The following is a 23,009-nucleotide window of genomic DNA, read 5'->3' as shown; positions in this document are numbered from 1 at the left end:
TAATCCTGTCCAAGATCCTAGGTACGTACCTGGGCAGCTGGCCTAAAGTGTTGCCGCCTCCCAGCAGCAGTGTAGATGGACCCTAAATGACACTTGGGTAATAGCATGGTGTGTTCACCAACAAAACAGCTTTTTAATTTCTAGCACGTTGTGGCGGGGCGATGACTCACTGGCGCAGCGCCTCCTGCTGGTTGTCCAGGGAATTCGCTCTTTTCCCGCTCCAGAGCACCCTCTGCAGGCCGGATGATGTCTTGTCTGCCACTGGCCCCCGTGTCCCTCCGGGACCCTGGTGCCCTTTGCCCAGGGGTTCTGCCCACCTCAGCAACCCACAGTCTCTGGGCCTCCCCTCCCAGGGGAACCCCCTACCCTCTATCCCCACCTTGCCTCAGTGGCTACTGTCAGTCTCCATCTAGCCCCCGCTCACTGGGACAGACTGCAGTCTATAAACCACTCATCATCAGCAAGGGGGATTGGACTAGCTGCCTCTGCCTATTCCTAAGCCACCCCTCTGCAGCCCTAGTACCCTTTTTGTGGGCCCTTAACTCGGCCTGCAGCTTGGGGCTTAGCTAGGCATGAGCTCCCCAGCTCCTTCTGCCCTTCCCCAGCACTGCTCCACCCTAGGTACCCTCCTCAGCTTCCCAGGCAGCCAGGTCCTTCTCTCTCTAGGGAGCTAGAGAGAGTGTCTCTGTCAGTCTCTGGCTCTCAGCCCTCTTATAGGGCCAGCTGTGGCCTGACTGGGGTGTAGCCCCACCTGTGGCTGCTCCCCCCAATCAGCCTAGCATTTCTCCGCCACAGCCCTCTCCAGGGCTGCTTTAACCTCCTCAGGGCAGGAGCAGGGTGTCCACCCCGCTACACACACCCCTCAATGTAATTAGTCTGATTTTAATTTTAGCTAAAAAAAAAAAAAAAAAAAGATAGCCAGTCAGCGGAGGATGGGGGCCAAGTCTTTAGTTTGCGGGCCCAATTTATTTATCCAAAGATATAGTTGCCAATGCTTGAACACAGTGCAAATTATCTAAGGCCTAGGGTGACTTCTGCTTGTCCAGAAGGCGAAAGCTCCGATGTCCTGAGAGCAGTGTCCCTGAGCACTGACCTGCAGGGAGCAATTAGATTGCTCACAGCATCTTATTCACACCTCTAGCCAGTGGAGATTTTGCCAAAGGGCGCAGGTATAAACACTAAAATGGGCTTTGGTCGTTGGGTTTTTTCCAGGTAAACACAGAGGGCTTACTTCTAAGCAGTATCTCTGTGTGATGGTTTTCCAAGAAGGTTGGGGGGAGGAAGTGTCCCACTTTATAGGACCAGATCCTGCAAATTTAATGCCTGTTGAAGTAAATGGGTGTCACTGGTTTATTACTGGGCACTTAATCAAAATGTTAATAGTGTTTGATGGGTAGAGCCGGAAAGACAATTGGTCTGTATCCCTCACCTACCTCCAACATAAAGAGCTGTGCACCGGTACTTTGCTTGTGGTTGTTTTCTGCCGAGTAACTAGCACCGATTCACTTTAAATAAACCAGAGCAATTTAGCCTGACTTTGAATTTGAATCCTTCTCCTTTCTCCTGGCAGCTTTCCTCTCAAATGTACCGCAGGCAGCTTATTGCTCTGTGTGGGCAATCTTGTTTTAAAAAAAAAAAAAAAAAAAAAAGGCAAACAGATTACTGACAAGCCTGTGTAGAAATAAAATGTAAAAAGCGAAGAGAGACATTGAGACGGGGAAACTGTCCTATTATCTGAAACTTGGCCAATGTGTCACATTCTCATGTCAAAACCCTGCTATGGCTGATGAGGCTGGGTTGAGTGATGGTTCCAGGGATCAGTCCGATGGGTTCTTTATAAACAGCCCCTTTCTAAGGAAGGCAAGGCCCCCGGATCCTTTCTAGGTTAATAGACGAGGTGCCTTGTTTATAATTAACACACTGTGTTCTGTTAATTCCTCCTTTTCTCTCTCCTGTTTCCTTTTGAAGTATAACGCTCCGGCTTCGCCTGCAGAATACGTCCACCGAATTGGGAGGACGGCTCGGATTGGCTGTCACGGGAACAGCTTGCTCGTCCTGACTCCTTCGGAGGCAGAATATGTCAACTCGCTGGCTTCTCACAAGATTAAGTGAGTCAGAAACCTGAACAAAAGTTTCAGCTCATCTCAGCTAATTAACCTTCCATGGCACTTGCAGAGGGACTGGGTCTTGTACGGGTTTTAATAAGAGTTATTAATTCTTGTGCTTCAGGACTAGCCACAGAATGGCAAAAAGAGAGAACTAACACCTATAAAATCATCAGTATGACACATTTACTGTGGGGGGGATGGCAAGGAAGGGATCTATTGTGCACAATTGTTACCTTTAAAGCGGTGCATTCAGACCTTGCCTACTGGAGGTCACAAGTCAAGTGAGCATCTCTAATGGCTACTGGACACTTGCCCATGTTGTCAAAGTTCATGCAGAAATCCAGGACTGGCATAACTGGGGAGTTAGAGGTCACAGTTGAGAGAGAGTTGACCAAGCTGTGCCATATGTTTAGGCCCAGGACTGCAATAGTAGAGACTGTTGCAAGTCCTATTTACGAGAGTCTGGTAGAACTACAGGGCCCCGGCACTGGCATGACATGAGTGTTGCAGGCACAGAGTGAGATGTATTTGCAAAGCCCGGGGAGGAGGCTTCAGCAGCACTTGCCAGCTCTGGCTAGTCAAAGAATGTGGGAGTAGGGCTGAGGAAGGCCAGACAGGATGCCCAGAGCCTACATATGGATGGCTGTTCGGCAGTCTGCATGAAATGCGGTCTTAGTTCTCAATGGACAAGCATCCACATCATAAAACCCACCACCCTGTTAGTCCCTCTCTCAGCTCCCTCCTGAATAAAACCAAGGATGAACGTGTCATGAAGCCTGAATTGCCTTCTGACCCTTAGAGGTGACCCAACATGAGGTCCATAGAGACGTGGGAGAAGTTTGTACTGCCTCTGCCTGCGTTGTGCATAAATAGGAGTTCTGTGTCTGGGAGCCATCAGTCCTGAAGTTGTTGTGAACACTAAAGTCTTCCTAACAATTTAGGAGGGAAAGAGCCTACCTCTAACCAGGGCTGTGCATCCTAGCGTGAATCCTCCCCATCCTTGCTAATCACTGCTGCTTTGGAGCGCTCTTTACTCTACCACCCTGTCCCAACCGCCTCACCAGCCATTTGGACATTCACGCCTTCCTGTGCTTCTCGTATCAATGTCTCTTGTCGTTCAGAGCAACAGCCAAGTCAAATCACTGCAGTGCAGACCCGTAAACAACAATACACAAACGAACTGGCTTTTATTTTGTGGGTGTATAAATGGGGTGGAGCCGCCCAGATTCTAGTTTGGTTTTGAATTCTTGAAATAAACTAACATTGGCAACAAATAGCGGATTCTTCTAGGCGGTGAGCCGTTTAGTGGTCTAACAAAGAGCCATTCATCATCCCAGGAAACAATCTATTAAGCAGACACCAGCAAGACATGGAGGTCTAAGCTGACAGATTTTTCTCCCTCTCCCCCCCCCATGTAACAAGTAGCACTGACATTTTAAAGGTGAAATCCCACATTATTGTGAGTTTTTAACTCCAGATGGAAAGTTTATTTTTGTTTCTTTGACGGGAAGGGGTAAAGAGGTAAAACTGCCTGTTTTTATTTTACTTTAATTTTAATTAGCAAAGTTTCATCCTTTGGGGTATTTTTGACACGTTTAAGGAGCAGTGTCTCCTGAGCAGTTATACCAGCTAAGGAGACCTGTTGTTGAGCTGGCCGCGGCTCACTGGGTGTCCTTAGATGTTGCGTGCCACAGCTTGCCCGGAGGAGTTGTATGTGAATGTATTTTAGCCGTTCTGAAATCAGTACAGCCAAATTACACTGAGTATATTGTCTGATTTTTCAATGTAATCCTCGTAATAAAACTTGCTTGCCATAAGATTACGGGCCTCTAGAAGAGTGGAGTGTAATTCACCCACAGTTACCTGATCGGAAAAATGTGTGTCTAATTGGGGCAGGCGGGTGGCTTGGCTTGTATGTAGTGGCATATCTTGTTCTCTTCCAAATCATCGTGCCAGTGTATGTGAGGGGGCAACAGACTAGAGAGGAGTGCTGATGAATTACCAGAAAGATTCGGAAAGGCAGCTTGAAGCTCAGGGCAGCAAGTGCCATCCATACAAATTGCCCCCACACTTCATAAACTGAGCATTACGGTGATAATCCTGACAATTTAAATTAGGGTAGAGGGCAAAAGACAGCAGGCGCTGGACTGCCCTGATAACTTTTGTTCCCGGATCTTCTTTGTATCTTTCTATGAAGCCTGCATAAGTTGTTTGGGTTTGTATTTTGTTTCTTTGCTTAGCTTAAAATATGCTTTAAATTAAGTCCTGATGGGTTTATCGATATGTAAAATACTAGGTAAAATGTGTGTTTCTAGCAAGACAGGTTGCTGGAGTTTTGTTGTAAATTAACAGAGCTATGCTGATTTATGCCAGCTGAGGATCTGGTCAGGCGGATTTTTTCCTCCCCCAGTGGGCATTGGGTTTAGGTTCAGAACTGTTGACAATCATAAATAATCAGAGCAGCCGCGGCTTGTTCCTGGATGAAAATCTATTTCAGAATTAGGAATGACTACCTTTGAAATCGGAAATCACTCTCAGTTAATTTTCATCTATACCTAAAGTCGTTATTTGACTTCTAAGATCTCAGAGCAGGGTTAGGCTTTGCCAAAACCATTCCATTTTGGCTTTGCTGAGAATGGTAATACCCAGTGGGTTCAGGAATGCTGTATGGTTTCCTTTGCAATTTTGTTTTCTTGCTGTGCGTAATTTAATGTTACGTTTTCCCTCCCTAGCCAGAAATTCTCTCTCTCCCTGTCATTTCATATGTATTTCCCTCTTCTTTTTAAGGTTAGATTCCACAATGGTCTGCCTCAGCCCTGTTTGTAACTAAAAGCTTTTCCTTCAAAGGAAGGAAGCAAGAAGCAGAAGAAAGTCGGCGAGATATGGATATATATATTTTTTGCTTATGTATCTTTTAGTTCCTTCAAGTGTAATCTAGCGGCGCCTGCTTCGACAGCCATCAGATAATTTCTTTATCTCCTAACGGCTGCCTAACTAATTTATGAAGGAAAGCGTATCCACGTGAAGGCACGAGTCATTTCCCCCCTTACATATCCCCCATTCCCCCTTTGCATGATGCTCCCTGCTGTGAACTGAGTTCGCATATCTATAAGGCTGTGAGCTGGCACCACGCCAGGAGAGAGGAGAAGGGGGTGACATATCTCAGGCAAATCACTGTCAAAGGCTTGACATGTTCATTCATAGCTCTGTCAAAGCAACCTTTGGGGGTATGGGGAGAAATGCCTTTCTCTTGGTTAAGTGGTTGCCATTTATGTTTTAATTTACAGTTATGCTTTTCAAAAACAAACAGAAAAATCCTCAGTTGTCTTTTTATGCTCCATTTCCCTTCCTTCCATTCCCTCCCTCCCCTTTCCTTTCTCTACCTCTACATTCTCTGTGAAGGAATCTTCTCTGTGCAGTATTTCCTAGCTGCATAAGAGCGGATGCTTGCGTTCCACATAGGCTGGAATCTTGGCCAATGCAGAACCATAACTCACAACCTTTTGGACCGAATCATAACTTCTCTGGACTGGCTCTGCTCCTTCCTTGGCATGTCATGAACTTGATGTTGCAAGAAGTTGTGTTCACGTTGGTTCCTTTAACTGGGTAGGACTGAAACAGCAGAGATGGTGTGGTACTGCAGGTCACGATCAAGGTTCGTAAGCAGAACGGTAGGGGGAAGCTTTCCCATGTGCCATGCTTGCATTTAGTAGTGTGATTTAGCAAATAAATTGTGGAGCTGTCAGTATTTACTCTTGGGTTCCGTTCCTGGTTCTGCCATTGATTCCTTGTGTGACCTGGGAAAAGTTATTTAACCTGTCTGTGCTCTTTTTCCATAGCTGCAAAATAGGTCACTATTGTTCTCCCTGTCTTGCAGGGTATTGTGAGGATCGAGATCAGTTCCTATTGTAAAGTGCTTTGAGATCCTCAGATGCAGACGCTGAAGTGCAGAGTATTATTATTAATCTCTGAATTCACCAAATTTAAGAAAACAAAAATAATACCTTTCAGAATCCTTACATTCCTATGACACCTTTGATCCAGAAAGATTCCTAAACACTGGTCCAAACTCTGCTCTTCTGTAAACAGGTATAAATCCATAGTAACTCCATTGACTTTGGTGGAGCAACTTTGGCTTTACATGAAAATAAACACCTCTTGTGACACTTGGCTATGACACCAGATTGTCTCCTTTATTGCAAAAGGCTCCATGGGATTTTTAATGATCACAAACAGGCAGGGCATTGGTTTTACACGTAACCAGGAAGAGATGTTGAAGTTTCACTTTTTTGACTGTGATCGCAGAAAGGAAAGAAAATAAAGTCTTAGGGCTGGCATTGAAAATGGCCGCTGAGGCTATGTCAGACTTGGTGAGTGAGCTTATCCAACAGGGAGTCTGTGTCCAATCAGCCCTAACCCGAGTAACATTGCAGTCAGTTGTAATGATTGCAAGATCTAGTGGGAAAGAGGAATAACTTGGCTGGGAAATGGATGCTGCAAGCTAGTAAAACAAAGTCCTTTCCACTGTTTTGTTTTGGGGGATGGTGAGGCATGGAAAAATCCTGCTGATCCCACTCTTTTCCCCAAGCCTCTCAGTCCTTTGTTGCTGTCACCATCTTTCTGGATGAGAATAAACTGATCCTAGGAGCTCCTTAATCACATGAAGAGCATCATCGTTGAGTGACAATGAGGCTGCTTGGTACCTGCAGCAGGGCTGTATAGGCTGCCTTTATAGAATCATTGAAATGTAGGACTGGAAGGAACCTTGAGAGGTCATCTAGTCTAGTCCCCTGCACTCAAGGCCACACTAAGTATTAACTAGACCATCCCTGACAGATGTTTGTCCAACCTGCTCTGAAAAATCTCCAACAATGGAAATTCCACAACCTCCCTAGGTAATTTATTCCAGTGCTTAACCACCCTGACGGTTAGGAAGTTTTTCCTAATGTCCAGCCGAAACTGCCCTTGCTGCAATTTAAACCCACTGATTCTTGTCCTATCCTCAGAGGCTAAGGAGAACAGTTTTTCTCCCTCCTCCTTGTAACAACCTTTTATGTACTTGAAAACTGTTATCATGACCCCTCTCAGTCTTCTCTTCTCCAGACTAAACACACCCATTTTTTTCAATCTTCCCTCATACGTCATGTTTTCCCTTTAATCATTTTTGCTGCTCTTCTCTGGACTTACTCCAATCAGTCCACATCTTTCCTGAAATATGGCGCTCAGAACGGGACACAATATTCCAGTTGAGGCCTAATCAGCATGGAGTAGAGCAGAAGAATTATTTCTCATGTCTTTCTTACGACACTCCTGCTAATACATCCCAGAATGATATTTGCTTTTTTTTACGACAGTGTTACACTGTTGACTCATATTTAGATTGTGATCCACTCTGACCCCCAGACCTTTTTCCGCAGTACTCTTTCCTAGACAGTCATTTCCGTTTTGTATGTGTGCAACTGATTATTCCGTCCTAAGTGGAGTACTTTGGATTTGTCCTTATTGAATTTCATCCTATTTACTTCAGACCATTTCTCCAGTTTGTCCAGATCATTTTGAATTTTAATCCTGTCCTCCAAAGCACTTGCAACTCCTCCCACCTTGGTCTCGTCTGCAAACTTTATAAGTGTACTCTCTATGCCATTATCTAAATAATTGATGAAGATATTGAACAGAACCGGACCCAGAACTGATCCCTGCAAGACCCCACTCAATATGTCCTTCTAGCTTGACTGTAAACCACTGATAACTACTCTCTGGGAACGGTTTTCCAACCAGTTATGCACCCACCCAATAGTAGCTCCATGTAAATTGTATCTAGGTTGACTTGCCTGCCTGGAAGTAAACTTTGTGTGTTCCAGTGGAGACTTGGATGCACTCCATGCCTTGTTGAGCTGGGAATGATATGATGGGTCTGTGTGTTGACCCGGAGACTTCCACATGGCAGCATTAAGCAAAAGCACTTGGCCAAAAAATTCTGTTTGTTACATTTAGAATGCTGTGATTTAAAAATAAGGGCCTCTCTATGCTTTCACACAGGCACAGAGTTTGCTAAGGTAGAAAAATGTGGACAAGCAACCGCATAATGTGCCAGGAAAAAAAAAGTGTATTTGGCCCTCAAATTTTCACAGAACGTTGGTTTAATTCTTAATACAGTACTGTTCATACAGCCAAATATTGGTCGTATTGAAGCCAATGGCAAAATTTCCATCGGCACATGATATGACCTATGAATGCTTATACCTGCTTTTCACCATTTGTTTTTCAACACAATATTTTTTGGGGGGGGGGGGGGGGGGGGGGGGGGAGGGATTGTTAACATGTGGGAGAAAACCTTTCCTATGCTAGAGTCAAAAACACTCGGCCCATGAGGGCTGAATGACTTGGAAGAAAGCATAAAATCATCACTGATAAAGTTTGCAGATGACACAAAAATTGGCAGTGGTAAATAATGAAGAGGACAGGCCACTGATACAGAGCAGTAAGGATCACTAAATAAACTGGGTGCCAGCAGAGAATATGCATTTTAATGCGTCTAAATGTATACATCTAGGAACAAAGAATATCGGCCATACTTACGGGATGGGGGCTCTGCCCTGGGAAGCAGTGATTCTGAAAAGGATTTGGGGGTTGTTTTGGATAATCAGCCGAACATGAGTTTCCAGTCTGACTCTGTGGCCAAAAGAGCTAATGCAATTCTGGGATATATAAAGACGGGAATCGAGCAGGAGAAGAGAGGCTATTTTCCCTCTATATTGGGCATAAATGTGACTGCTGCTGGAATACTGCGTCCAATTCTGGTGTCCACAATTCAAGAAGGATGTTGATAAATTGGAGAGGGTTCAGAGAAGAGCCATGAGAATGATTAAAGATTTAGACATTAGAAAACATGCCTTGTAGTCATAGACTCAAAGAGAAGGTTAAGGGGTGACTTGATTACAGTCTATGAGTATCTACCTGGGGAACAAATATTTAATTATGGGCTCTTCAATACTACATGATCCAACGGCTGAAAGTTGAAGCTAGACAATATCAGACTGGAAATAAGACATAAATGTTTAATGGTGAGAGTAATTCACCATTAGAAAAATTTACCAAAGGTATTGGTAGATTCTCCAGCACTGACCGTTTTTAAATCAAGCTGGGATGTTTTTCTAAAAGATACTCCTTTGGAATTATTTTGCAGAAGGTCTGTGGCCTGTGTTATACAGGGGTCAGACCAGATGATCAGAATGGTCCCTTCTGGCCTTGAATCTGTGAATTTCTCTCTCTCATATATATGCACACACAAGTACACAAACTCAATTCTTTTGCAGGTCACCTTAATGTTTATTAAAGTCCTTTGAGATCGTCCAGGTGTGTTAGAGGTTCATTGTCTTATTAATTATTACTGTAAAACTGACCAGTTCAAAATTACTGAGGATAAGAACCATATGAAAACTTTATCTGGTACTTTTTTCATAATACACTAATATTTCCCATTTACTCTGCTTCTTTTCTCTAGAGCTAAATTAATAATTTTCAGTTAAACCTTAAAATTGGAAGTACTAGTACTAATTATTGAAGACTTTATGGTAGGTGAGAGCCAAGAATCTTCCAATGGACTACAGTGTTCTTCTTCACTTCCCACCCATGGCTACTGTTCTGTTACATCCGGCACCACTGAAATATGTGTTAGTTTTGCCCTTCAGTTTAATGGGAGCAAGATTATGGGTGAAATCGTGGCCTTCTTGAAATCAATATAAAAGACTCCCATTGACTTCAGTAGGACAAAGATTTCACTCCAGGTCTTCAGACATCTCCCGGGTTCCGTGTCAGTTATGGTGATGTAAATTGTGGCTGAAGTGAGACTCGTTGGGAGTGAGAAACACTAAGAAAACATATAGGGCATCATGTCAGAGCCTGGATTCTCAGGCTGAAATTTTAGGCATTGGTTCCCTCTGCCCCGCTTTACCATTCTGTGGGGTTTTGGGGATCACTGGTTATATCTGATCCCCTTGGTGAGGAAGCGAGTCAGCTTCTGTAGGCTATGTCTCCACTACACAGCTTTTAGTGACAGGGCTGTGTTGCCACAACCATGCCCCTAAAAGTCACACAGTGTAGCTGCAGTTTGTTGGCTCCCCTGCCGACAAAAGATGTCTACTCCCAGCGAGCAGCACTGTTCACACTGGCACTTGTCGCAGCAAAACTTCTGTCTTTTGAGGGGTGGTGGGGGTAACACCTCTGAAAGACAAAAGTTTTGTCGTTCAATTGCCAGTGTAGACATAGCCATAGAGAAAGCTGTGCATCGTCTTTGGGAAAAGAGGAGACATTACCATTTTTTGTTTCCTTTTCTGCTGCATCAGTGTCTCCGAAATGAAGATGGAGGATATTCTGTCCAGCCTGATGAAAGACGATCGTTTCCAGGGGCGCCGGTGGGGAACCAAGGTGAGCAAATGTTCGATTCGGAATTGCTTAAATTTACGTTTCCTAACCAAGCGTGACAAATAAGCCTTTCCTTGGCTCTGTTTCTTCAAGACAAGGTATTAGCAAACCTGTGATCTGGGCAGTGCAAAATGACAGTTGAACCTTGCTATTCCACACTTCCCTAATCTATGTTCCTTGAAAGTTTTGCTCCAAAAGGTCCCTTTACAATGCTCAGCAAAGATTTCACAGCGGGCCGTGCTGTAGTGAGGGCTTTTATGGCAAAGAAACTGCATTGCTTTTTTTACAAACCGACTGCAGTCCATTAGCTAGCAGATTCTGAAATATTTTAAGTGATTACAAACTACACAACAGTCCTCCAAGTAAATAAACATTTTTGTGATGCATTCTCCAGGGTTTTTTAATTTTCACCTTTGTTTGCTTAGGGCCTGCTCCAAAGCCCATTGCCGCAGATGGGAGTCTTTCCACTGACATTGGTGGGCTTTGGATAAGCTCCTTCCTTGCTAATTCACCGAATGCAGACACTTGCAATGGATCTCTCTGTCATTAGAGCAAATTGGAGAGTACTGCTGTTTAAGGGCCCAGTTCTTAGATAGAATGTGAGTGAAAGTCAAGCATTATCCAGGTTTATTTTTCCACTCGCTCATTATTTTGCCAGTTCGCTCGTTTCCTTACACCAGCCCACAGTCTTCGACTTGTGCACTGTCTTCCAGTTTCCTACTGACGGCAACTGTGGGTGTTCCCGTGCCTTTGAAAAATAGTCATCCTTCTGTTATGCCATACATCATCTTCCATGGAGATCTGTGGACCATCTGACATTTCTATTCAAAACCATGTATTTCTGGCCCTTTCCTCAAGTCAATATACAGTATATACGGGGTTTTTTTATTTTCTGTTGTATGTTGACTGGAACAAATCCTTATTGTTCAGGAGTGTGGTCTGTAAAGTAGTCTAACAAATACATAGTTTAATAAGCGTGTGTGTTAGGATAAAGGATTCGTGGGTGTGAGTTTGGGATTGCTGCATTCTCTAAACATGACCTAGCGTACCTTTTCTATGCATAAAAATGTCACTACTTTGAAGTCCAGTATCCCTGGAAGCAGGGGCATGCCCCTCCCCCCAGTAATCGGCGGGGCACAGAACTCCTCTGGCCCCAGGTTTGTGGGGGGAGCTGACAGCTCCTCCAGCCCTGGGACCACAGCAGGGGCACAGAATGCGCCGCTCCAAAAGTGCTCATATTTTATTCCTGTGCATGCTCCTGCCTGGAAGTAAGCTTTGTGTGTACCCTTGGAGACTTGGAATCCCCTTTTAAGGATTACAAAACTCCAATTTCTGGCCCTGCTGGTTCTAAAGATATCCCACTTAAAATCTGGCACTGGCCCAGGGCAGAATATAACCCATCTTGGGCCAGTGTAATTGTGTTGGCTGGGAAGAGAAAATATTTCTCTGGAAGGTTTTGGTTTGGTTTTTCAATTGCGGCTTTTTTGAAGCTTATGACAATCAGGCCCATGGTGCATTGAATTGAGAACCCAACGACTGAGGGTTCTCAAATCAGTGGCCACTTTTGAAAACATTGGCCTTAACAAACTCTTTGTGCCTCATTTTCCCCATCTGTAGAATAAGGCTAACCCCTAACCACACCAAAATAAACCAATATTTGGAAACCAGTTAGTATTTCCATTCATTACTTGTGGTAGCGTCTAGAGAACCCATTATGCTAGGTGTGGTACGTATAACAAAAAGATGATCTCTTCCCCAAGGAGCTTGCCAATCTAAAGTTGAACTCCTGGCCCCATTTAATACAATGGGAAGTTTGCCATTGAATTCAGTGGAGCTGGGATTCACCCTAGTTGTGGGAAATTGGTGGTGCTGCCTGACACAGGTTTAAAAGACAGTGACCAAGAGAAGAAATATCTTGTTACGGGAATGTCCTGAAAAATTGAATAGGGATGAAACCAATATAGTTCTGTGGACATTAAATAGGATTCTATAGACATTACTCTTCAAAAGCCTATAAAATGTAATAGAAGATGCAATCCTTTCTATGGCAGCCTGTAGCCTTCTATATCAGGGATCTAATTCTCTCTCAAATTCTATAGGGTGATTTCTAAAAGGTCTATGGAAGGTTATCATCCCCTACTAAATGCTATAGGACTTTTCCATAGAGCCAGTACAGCGAACGAGGAACAGAATAGACTATGTGTGGAACAGACCGCGATTGCAACTTTTAATTTCCACTTGTTATGAAGGATCTAACCTAACCCAGTCATGGCTTTGCAACTTGCAAGTTACAGAGTTCTCTTTACCTTATCAGCTCTCCACACATGGAGTCACGTATATGTGATACTCATGCCCATAGAGTCCCCATTACAATGCTTTTCGTCTCTCACCGCCTTGACTGAAGTCTATTATAAATACCCCTTTGGAACACACATTTTTGGGCTCCTGTGAGCAACTGGGGAGTGAGCTGAAGTGCCTGTAAAATGTATATTTTATATTTAGACACATAAAATATATATGTGGCTACATCTGGGTGAGTGACTGTTCACCCACCTACAAAGAGAATACATTTGATCTTTCAACTTTTACGGGGGGAGGGATAGAAAAAAATACCTTGGTGAGTTCTAGGGACTGTGCAAGAGGGTCAGAATCAGCCAAGCAAAAAAAAAAGTTATTAAAACAACATCCTTCATTTTGTTTTCAAGTATCACAGAAGCAGGACGTATTATGACCTCCCCCTTCTTTTTTAACCATAAAAAAATCCCTCCTGTTCTAGTTTGTATGAACCGTTTTCCTTAATGAACTTGGAGATTTCCAGTATCCTTCCCAAAAAAACCCCGTCTTAATAGACAAACGTTTCTCTCTTATGAAATAGAGAATCTCTTGTTTTTTTTAGCATGGTTGCTTTTTTTCTGTGATGTCATGAAATGCGCAAATAAAATTAGTTGCTCTTTGTGTATATTATTATTTATTAATTATGTTTATTATGGCAGTGCCTATGGACCAACCAAGAATGTGGCCCCATTGTGCAAGGCACTGTACAAACACAGAGTAATAGAAGCTTTCGTAAATGAGGCGGAGTGTGTAACATAGTACATACATACACGCAACACACAGTTTAGCACCCATGAGTTACAAAGGTTAGTTCCACTAACTGAGGCAGTAAATATATCTAGAAGGAGAAACAGCCAAGCAAACCAATACGTTATCTTTTGGGCCTTGGCAGAAGGGCCTCAGGTGTATTGTCTCTCTGACTTGAACAGGGATACTCTCAGGAATGAGATTTACTCGGGTGTGTAAAGGATGCAGACTTGCTTGTAGCTGCCAATCTCCTTGTTTTATCTGTCCACAGCCTCAGACAGTGGTGTACGGTGGGTTTTTTTTTTTTACACTGCTCGACTCTGAGTCAGTTTTAAATTTAGAATTTTTTTTTTATTATTTTTTTTTAAGACCAACCTCCCTGGAAGGCAGGAATCAAAACCCAGATTTCTTCATGCCCATTAGGGGGCAACTTTAAAATGAAATCTTTCTGGCGGGGTTGAGGGGATAGAAGAGAAGGAAGGAGAGGAGGGGGGAAGCGGTTTTCTAAGAACGTTATGTTTTCTTCCATTTCCTTTTTTTGATTTATTTTTCTTGGGCTGACCTCACACTTTGGAAATTATGCACCTAGTTTTTATCCCTCGTTTTAGTCTTACCCCCCCCCCCCCCCCCTTCCACCAGCAAGAAGAGATGCCTCATTTTGAAGCCTAAAGGGGGAAATAAGAAAAGTCCTTTGTAATATATTGCCATATTATCACTAAATCCCCTGACAGTTGTGACACAGAAGCAAGTCACCTGTCACTTAAGCTTGAGGTCTCTTTAATTTTCTCCTGGAATTCGCACCAGGCTGTCTTTAATTTGAGGCCTTTATTGGAATTCTGAAACCTTTCTGCCTCCCCAGCGCTCAGATCTATTCTGAGTGCTGTTACAGAATGTATACAATAACCAACAGAGGGATTCGGAGAGGGCTGAAGCACTGTTTATTTAACACTCTGGAGGGATTTTCGTGCTTATTCGGTCCTGGCTACCCGGCTTTCAATATCGCTTTGACAACTGTTATGCCCTTCTCATTAATTTTAAACAGTTAAAACACAGGAAAAAGAGAAAAAGTTTTCATTATTAAAGTGCTTTACTTTTTAATAACAGAGGATTCTGTCCGCCAGGGGAAAGGGCAACCTCGCTAATTTCACATTCATATTAAAAAACGCTGGGAAGGTGACACTCGATGCCGCCTGTGAGGCTTAACAAAAGAAAAAGTGGAGAGGGTGGGGAGGGGAGAGAAAAAAAGTTTTATGTTTCACGTCAGTAGAAACTTGATAATGACAATGACAAATGTCCGCTTTGGTGAGGTGGCTCCACTTCTGGCATATTAAATCCTTGCATGGACCCTCGACTGCGAAATAGCTCATCAGATTAGTTATTGTTAATAATTCAGTTCTCCACGGGTGTAAGCAGACATGACGGCATTTAAGTCAGCCTTGTACCCTGTATCACCAGGAGTGAATTTGGTCTGCTGTGCTTTGTAGCTTGGAGATTATATAGAGACCTTTTCCCCCCAAAATCCAGTAAAATGACTAGAGCCCCTTGTCTACCGTGCACAGATGCAATACATGGGACAATGGTTCACGCATGGGAAAATGCAGAGACGTCATTGCATAAAGGAGCTCTCTGGAAGGAAGTGGAGAGGGCGCTTAGGGTGCAGGAAGGAAAAGATTGTTCATGGTCTAGGAAGGCGGTAGGCCAAGAGTGGAAGAAAGAAGTGGAGAGAGCAGCTTGGATGGAGGCTCCTGGGAAGTAGATGGGAATGAAAAAGAAAGTGTAGGGAGAGGAAGATCAGTGAAGATGAGAATAAGGAGCAGGAAGTTGATAGGGAATGAGAGAGAACGAATGTAGGTGGTTTAATTCATTGTCCTAGGGCAGGACTGGTTATATGGATTGATTGATTGATTGATTTACTCCCTGTCTTACTTAGAATAACATCATTCTAAAACACAAGAGAAAACTGGGCCCAGTGGTGTCAGTCTGGAGTAACTCTACTGATCTGAATGGAGTTTCTCCAGACTGACTCTGCTGTAATCAAGATTGGAAGCTGAATCGGTGAATCCAAAGTGGCTGCTAGCAGGAGAGGGGGGAAAATATATGTGATAGGTGTTAGAAAACACAAAATTAAACCTGATTTGCTCCCTTCACGAAGCAGTGCTCACTGGTTGCTTTGACTTTAACATCTTTATCTATACATATTTTTTTCCCTAGTAATATTGAGAGGATTACCCTCGTTGGCCCTGGGGTGGTTACTGTGTGATTTTACTGTTATTAAATCTATTCTAAACTGCTTCATTATTCCTGACTCAAACTCTGTCTTTCCTCTAATCCTCCCACCGCCCTCCTAGAAATCCCATGGCACGAACCCCCAGGAAGTGCGGGAACGGGCGACGGTCTTGCAGACGGAATTTGAAAATTATGTGCACTCCGGTGAGGGAACTGTCCAGTGGGCAAAGAAAGGTCAGTAGGTTTCTTTAAACTTATTACTGAATGGCTGATACAAACGGCAAGGGTTCCCCTCTGATGGGGTGGGCTTTGGGGGAAAGGCCTAGCAGAAGCATTCCCTAGCAGAAGTGTCTCTAAGGGGGGTTGAAATGGACGCAGAAGGCTTTATAATTATATTAAATGTTAATTTCTTGCTTTCATGTATTTCACACAAATGAAGTTCAGTCTTGGCTTTCATTAGGATTTGCATCTAGGGAGCTCTGACCCAGTCACGTGAGTGTCTAGGTTATGTGTTACAAGGGGAAGGTCAGAGGCAAGAGGCTAACCTCATCCTGGTTGTAACTGCATTGAATCCATTGTGTACACCAGGGATACATTTGACCCATTGAGACAATGTCTTGGAAGAGATGCCTAGCAGCCCTCAGCCAAGGATATATTTCCATTTGGGGGGGGGGGGGGTGTACGTACGTGTGTGCATGGAGGGAAGCCGCAGTAGCAGAGGAAGCACAATTGCTGATAACTACAATTATTATTTAATCTTTATGTACAAATCTGCAGTTTCATCTTCTGTCTTTGCCAGGTAGGATCTGTAAAGTATGGCACAGAGCAATGAGTTTTTACCATCTCTTCTTAGATTTGAGAATATGGCAGTGGGACAGGAGGCAAGAGATTGCATCTGCTCTGGGGGGAAATTACCATGGGAATGGCCAGAGATCCTGTACTGATGCACTGCCTCCTGGCAGAAACCAAAGGGATGGGACAATATGAACTGATACAGCCCTCCTATTCTACAAGGCTGATCTGGGGCACAGGGAATGTACATGGAAAAACAAAATACCTGTTGTGAAAACAGTGTCCAAGGCAAATTACTAACTGTTACCCAAACTTAATATTGGATGCCCTTTCGAGGACCCCAGTCCTGCACCCAAGGAACTGAACCATCTATGCTCTAGGGTAATATAGAACTAGATTATTTTCCTTTGAACCTTCTTCCTTCCATCTCACTTCACCTCCTGGTCAATTTCTTCCCATCTCACTCAGTTACCAGCTAAATACTGCTGTCCTAACTTCAATAGAATTCCCATTGACTTCAGTGCAGAACTTCCCATTGACTTCTAAGAGAGCAGGGTTCTTTATGAATTCACTGTATATTGAGTTATTAACAATCTGAATCATTCTTACCAAAACAAAAAACCCACAATAAAAGTGAAATACTTTCCTTGTGGATGGTAAATGTCTGCCAGAAAAGATCATTCCATTTCAAGGTACAAATAAAGAAAGTGATCAGAGAGCACCATCTTGTAACTGTACATGCTGGGGAGGGAGAAGATGCTCCCGATATATAATGTAAATTCAGGATTCAAGGCTGTTGTATTAAATTTAAGACAAATGGCTAGGTCTGTTGCCAAGAGAGCAGAGGTGCTATTTTCTGAATGTCGTGCTAGCTTCTTGAGTAAGGACATAGTGAAGGAATCGTGTTTAGTAATAGATCTTCCTGCCCTAATCTAATCTGTACATTTCAAATGGCATGCATCAAGATGATGATGAGCAAGGAACTGGGAGTTGGAATTCTAGGGTTCTGGTCCTAGCTTTGACCTTGGGCATGTCATAGAATAGCTCTCTGCCTCGTTTTCACCTTTAAATTCTTGCATCACTCCTCTGGAGGCCTGGGAGGCTCAATTCAGTCATGTTTTAAAGCGTTTTGAGCTCTTTGGATGGAAGGTGCTAGAGACTTGCGAAATATAATAGCCAAACCTCGCTGTTGTGGACGTTGCTATGAACTGCTTGATTGATGCTATAGTACTTTTATGGTTTTTAACCAAGTATCTCAAAACTCATTACAAACACAAGGGCCAAACCTTCCTCCCTGATCAAATTCTTGCTCCTAACCCACTAGGCTTCTTGACACTCCAGTGAGTGTCCCCTGTTATCCCCATTTTACAGCGGAGAAAACTCCGAGGCCGAGAGCCATTCCATGACTTAGGCCTGGTCTACACTGGGGGGGTGTCGATGTAAGATACGCAACTTCAGCTACGGGAATACCGTAGCTGAAGTCGACGTATCTTATTCCCACTTACCTCCCGTCCTCACGGCGCGGGATTGATGGCCGCGGCTCCCCCGTCTACTCCGCTGCTGCCGCTCGCTCCGGTGGAGTTCCGGAGTCGACAGGGAGCGCGTCTCGACGAGACGCGATATATCGATCCCTGATAAATCGATTGCTACCCGCCGATACGGCGGGTAGTCTGGAGGTACCCTTACAAGTGGTCATGCAGAGTCAGCAGAAGGGCTGGGAGTAGAATCCAATAGTCCTGGGGCCTAGTGCCCTGCTCACGTCTCCAGACCATGCTACCTGTAATACCCTGTGACAAAAGGAAACAACTGAATGGACTTGAGTCTTGTACAAAACAGATCCATGTCTGTGCCGGCGCAGTGTAACTCTATACACACACTCTTGTTGCTGAGCTACATGCTGAGGACTTTTGATGGCTGCTGTGGGGAAATGCATCCAGAATGTCATGAAATGTTGAAACATGATGCAGCCACTGTTTGTCTTGAACCAGGGCTGCCCGCCCCCCTTCTCCTGTTCCACTATCTGCATATGCAAATTTTCCATCACCGACTGGCTTCCATAGACTCCCTTCTTCCTCCCCTTCCAAGCCAAGAATCATGAATAATTAACATTGCAGCTGGCTTTTGCCTTCATGGCAGACAGTCCGTTGGAAACCATGCCAGCAGTGCATTTGTTTCCCTTTTCTGCCTTTTCTGACCTAATCAGTGGTAACGTCCAGTATTTGAGTACAGGCTGCTTCCAAAAACATTGGCTTCCCAAGGTCCTTGGGATCCAAGCATTTTGAGTGCTGTGAGGGGCTTTATAGCTTTGATGGGAGTGAAATAGCCAGCGGACCAGATTCTGAGCTGATGTGAGTGGGTGCAGCTGCCGTAGAATTTTTCATGGGAGTTGCATCTTACAGCAGGAGTGAATTTAACCCAATAGCTTGAGAGAGAGAGAGCGAGCGAGAGCAGGAGCATTTGGATTTTGAGAGCATTCAAGCTGGGTCCTTATTGCTCTTGGTGTCTTATCGAGGGCCCCTCCAGCGGACTGGGCATTTGAAATGTTAAGCATCCTCTCCGAAAATACTGATCCTTCATTCAGCTATCCCTAAAAGACTCCCAATAGGAAATCAGGGGAGGGGTGCGAAGGATTCACCTGAGTTTCTTCTCATCGATTGGGAAAAGGCGTTCGCTTTACTCAGTAAACAGAGCTTTGATGGATTCCCAGGGTCCTTCCAGGAGCTGAGCTGTTAAAATGACATTTTTATTACTGTTCATAAACTCCAAGCTCCTGCTGCTGCTGAGAGATTAGATTTAAGCTGTGGGCAAACTTGCTGGTCCAGTGGCTCAACAAGCAAGGGCATGGGAGGTTCGAGTTTAGAGCTTGCTGCTGTCGGGGCTGTGAGAGGGGGGCTGTAGGTGCAGGTCTGAATGGGAGCAGCGAATGGGAGATTTAGTGAGCCGAGCAGGGGATTTTGGGAGACGAGGGTGAGCCTCAGTCAAAGAGTGTCCCAGTAGCAGAAAGGAAAGCTGCAGCCTGAAGTGTGGCTGCGGTTAGCATTCTGGGATGGCCACAGGTGTGGTTCGCAGTGTTGCCATTCATGAGGCTTGTCCTTAGAGCGGTAAGATCTGAGGAAGGCATTAGAGGGGTAAAGACTCTAAGGAAAGGTACATGCTACTGAGTTTTTTTTCTCTTTTAAAAGGTGAGCTCTGTTCTCAGCCTGGTGATGAAACAGAAAATCCATGTGTCTCTCAGGTATTTCTAAGGGACTAGGTGATGACTGGCAAAGAATTTATTGGTTGCTGGGATTGTGGTACCGGAGGAGTCTGCCCCCGACCCTCCTCACAACCCCTTCTCTGCCTCTCTTCATCCCACTGCCTTCCTGTCTTCCTCTTTCTACCTCCCCTTTTTCCCCTCTCTAAGCTTCTACTGGACAAAGTCACCAGCTCAGTTCCTAAGCAGGTTGAAGACCACCATCCTGTCGGACAAGGGGGCAGTGTTTAGAAGAGGCAGACCTGTTCTTCATGTCGCTTCTTTTCTGCTCCTGACCTCTCTCCTCACAACTTTCCTCCTCCCACAGGATTGCACTAATACTTCACGTATTTTTAATATCCCAACCATTCCTAGAGCTGATATCCAGAGTATCACAAATGGCTAGGCAACGTCCTTTCAGCTGAAACAGGCAGGATGGAGCAGGTTTAAAAAAAATCCATAATGCGGTGGAAAGAATAACTCTTTCTCTGTCCTTCGCAGCACTGCAGTCTTTCCTTCGCTCCTACACCACCTACCCCAAGAACCTGAAGCACATCTTCCACATCAAATCCCTCCACCTGGGCCATGTGGCCAAGAGCTTTGGGCTGAGAGACGCCCCTCAGAACCTCAGCGCCTCCATGGCTGCCAGTCCAGGAAAGAAAACCAAACTGAAACCAAAAAGGTAGGAAGGTGCACCTCTCTGGAGCCAGGGCCACGTCATGAGCATGTTGTTTTGACCCCTGGTTTGAATGTTTTCTACCAATGGGGCTGCGAAATAATGGGAGAAAACTGGGATAAATTGAGGAACAGAAAGATGGAGATAAGGACGCAAAAACCACCTGCCCCTCTGGGTCCACTCTTTCTACTGTCAACACAATATCCCACCATGCAATCAGTCAGGAGCCTCCCCCAGGAGAGAGAAAAGAAAAAAGCCTGATAGCTTCTGTTTGCAGTGGAAAGAGCTACTTCAAGAGGGCTAGCATTTTTTGTTTGCCCTATTGACTTCTGCTTTAATAACAGCCATCTTCCTCTTTACACGCTGTGCTGGGGTCTGGGGTCATGGAGAGGCCCTAGGGTTTTGACTGACTTGCTACCCAAAAGTCACTCGCGAGACTGTAGGATACAGTGGGTGGCTCTTAGGAAAAGCATTACCTGCTCTGAAAGGAGGGCGACTCGTCTGAGGACTTCATTTGGCCATTAGATAACCTGACAGTGCTACTGAGTGCCCACATTGAGTAGACGATACACTGTGCCTCTGGCCAGTTAAGAGGCAGAATTTCTGTGCCAAGCATCTTTGGGGACACACACACACACCCACACACTGTACAGTGACACCACACACACCTGCCTACAAGGCTTAACCGTGTTACATCTGCCCAGTGCTGAGCTGCATTGAGACGTGGCCGTGTGGCATGTTTCCCCATGAATCTGCTAATGAGCATGCAAGGGGGGGAGAGGTGCTGTTTCATTTGGCCTGTTAAGGTCTCTGCCTCTCTGATCCATTTCTTTAAATGAACACGCTTCCCCCTTTCAGATTAACAGATTGTATTCCAAAATAAATCCTTGTGTGTTCACTGCGCAAAGCTATTCGCGTCTGCTGCGTGATCCAAAGGGCATTGGCAAAACTGGAGTTGGTCTATGGATGTGTATCAATGTAGCCTGGCCTTCTGTAATGTCACTGCTGCACATGAGACCTGGACAAGAGAGCGACCTTGAAACCTGATGTGGGAGAGTGGGCATGCCACCGAGGTGAACTGCCTGGAATGTGGATAGATAAGAGAGAGCAGTGTTTGACCAAACGAACCTCATAAATACAAACAGTGCTTCTGGCTGATCTCATGATCCTGAACATAGGACTGGGAGCCAGGAAATTCTGGCTGTGATACTGGTTTGTTTGATTAGGCAAGGTATGTGATTTCTCTGTGCCTCAGTTTTCCGCCATGCTAATTGCAGTGTATACTTAATTAGTTTATTTTCCCAAAGCCTTGATTAGTCCTAAGTGTTATTTTGATTAGCTTTATTACTGAACTGGGTGTTTGAGTGGGAGCTCAGTCTTTCAAAAAAAAAAAAAATTTTTTTAATTACCTTGTATTTTGGCTTCCAGTAAATATCAACTTTTCTGAGTTCAGTTTAGAAGCATGAAGATGCTCCTGTGTGGATCAGCAACTCTGCACCTGGTAGCTCTGAGTTTGCTGCAGTTGTTCTATTTCTATTTTCTGGGCACTTGTTACCTCTGTGAAAACACCATCTCCGGTTGGCCTTTTAAACAGGAAGGTTGTGGTTTGATTGGGAGTTTTTTCTCCCCCCTTTGAAGAATTCATGTGAGGAGGAAATCAACCTGCCAAAAGTGTGTGTGTCGGGGGTTGGAGGGGCGGGCAGGCAGGGGGAACGGGATACAAAGGATGCTGTGAACATTCCAGGACACAGTGCAGAACGTGACAAATTTCACAACTTGGAATCTTTCTCTCCCATTGACAGTTATTTGGTCTCCCACCGCTGCCATGCTCTGGCACCTCCTAGAGCAGCGGTTCTCAACTTCTTTACCATTGCAGGCCACATCCAATACTACCTGTATGGCCCTGAGGGTGTCCCATGGGCCGCAGCTCTGTGCTGATTGGGCTGCAAACAGCCCATGGGCCGCAGGCTGAGAACCACTGTTCCAGAGGCTCACTACCCCCTTCTCCCTCCCTAAGGTATGTTCTCTGGGACACAGCCCTTCACTCTAAATGTTTGCAAGAGATAATAGTTTTCACTTGAACTGATTCCTGAAGAGTATCCCCAAGTCAGCCGAGTGCTTAGAGTAATTGCTTTGCTTTGCATGTTACTTTTTATACAGTGCAAATACTACGTTCCACAATAGACCTTCCCAGGCTGGCCTCTGGGCATTCAGAAGCTGAGACCATGGCTTTCCCACATGTTCAGAAATAATTCTCCTGTAGCATCTCCCCAACCTACTTTAATGTAGTCTCTCCTAGCTGGTATTCTGCGTTGGATGGGGAAGCACTGGCATCGAAGGCATGGTGAGGAGATGAACGCTTTCACTTTCCATTTTTTATGAAGTGACTCTCCTGTTCATTAGCAGTGAGGCTGCATTAGCAAACAGTTATATCCCGGCTCAGCCACTGCAACCTCCTCCTCTCTGGCCT

The 23,009-nt window shown here is 44.7% G+C and overlaps 1 protein-coding gene across 3 annotated transcripts in view; it reads left to right on the top strand.

Annotated features, from left to right (window-relative positions):
• DDX31 (DEAD-box helicase 31) overlaps positions 1-23,009 on the top strand; it is a 67,158-nt gene that overhangs the window by 29,373 nt on the left and 14,776 nt on the right. For all 3 annotated transcript variants that reach the window (XM_034793770.1, XM_034793771.1, XM_034793772.1), the window contains 4 exons: positions 1,969-2,108; positions 10,454-10,535; positions 15,962-16,073; positions 20,365-20,545. In XM_034793770.1, coding sequence (XP_034649661.1) covers positions 1,969-2,108; positions 10,454-10,535; positions 15,962-16,073; positions 20,365-20,545 — 515 coding nt within the window. The remainder of the gene's footprint in view (positions 1-1,968; positions 2,109-10,453; positions 10,536-15,961; positions 16,074-20,364; positions 20,546-23,009) is intronic.

This window comes from Trachemys scripta, chromosome 17 (genome assembly GCF_013100865.1).
Source record: "Trachemys scripta elegans isolate TJP31775 chromosome 17, CAS_Tse_1.0, whole genome shotgun sequence".
Lineage (NCBI taxonomy): Eukaryota > Metazoa > Chordata > Testudines > Emydidae > Trachemys > Trachemys scripta.
This window is presented reverse-complemented; position numbering and strand designations above follow the sequence as displayed.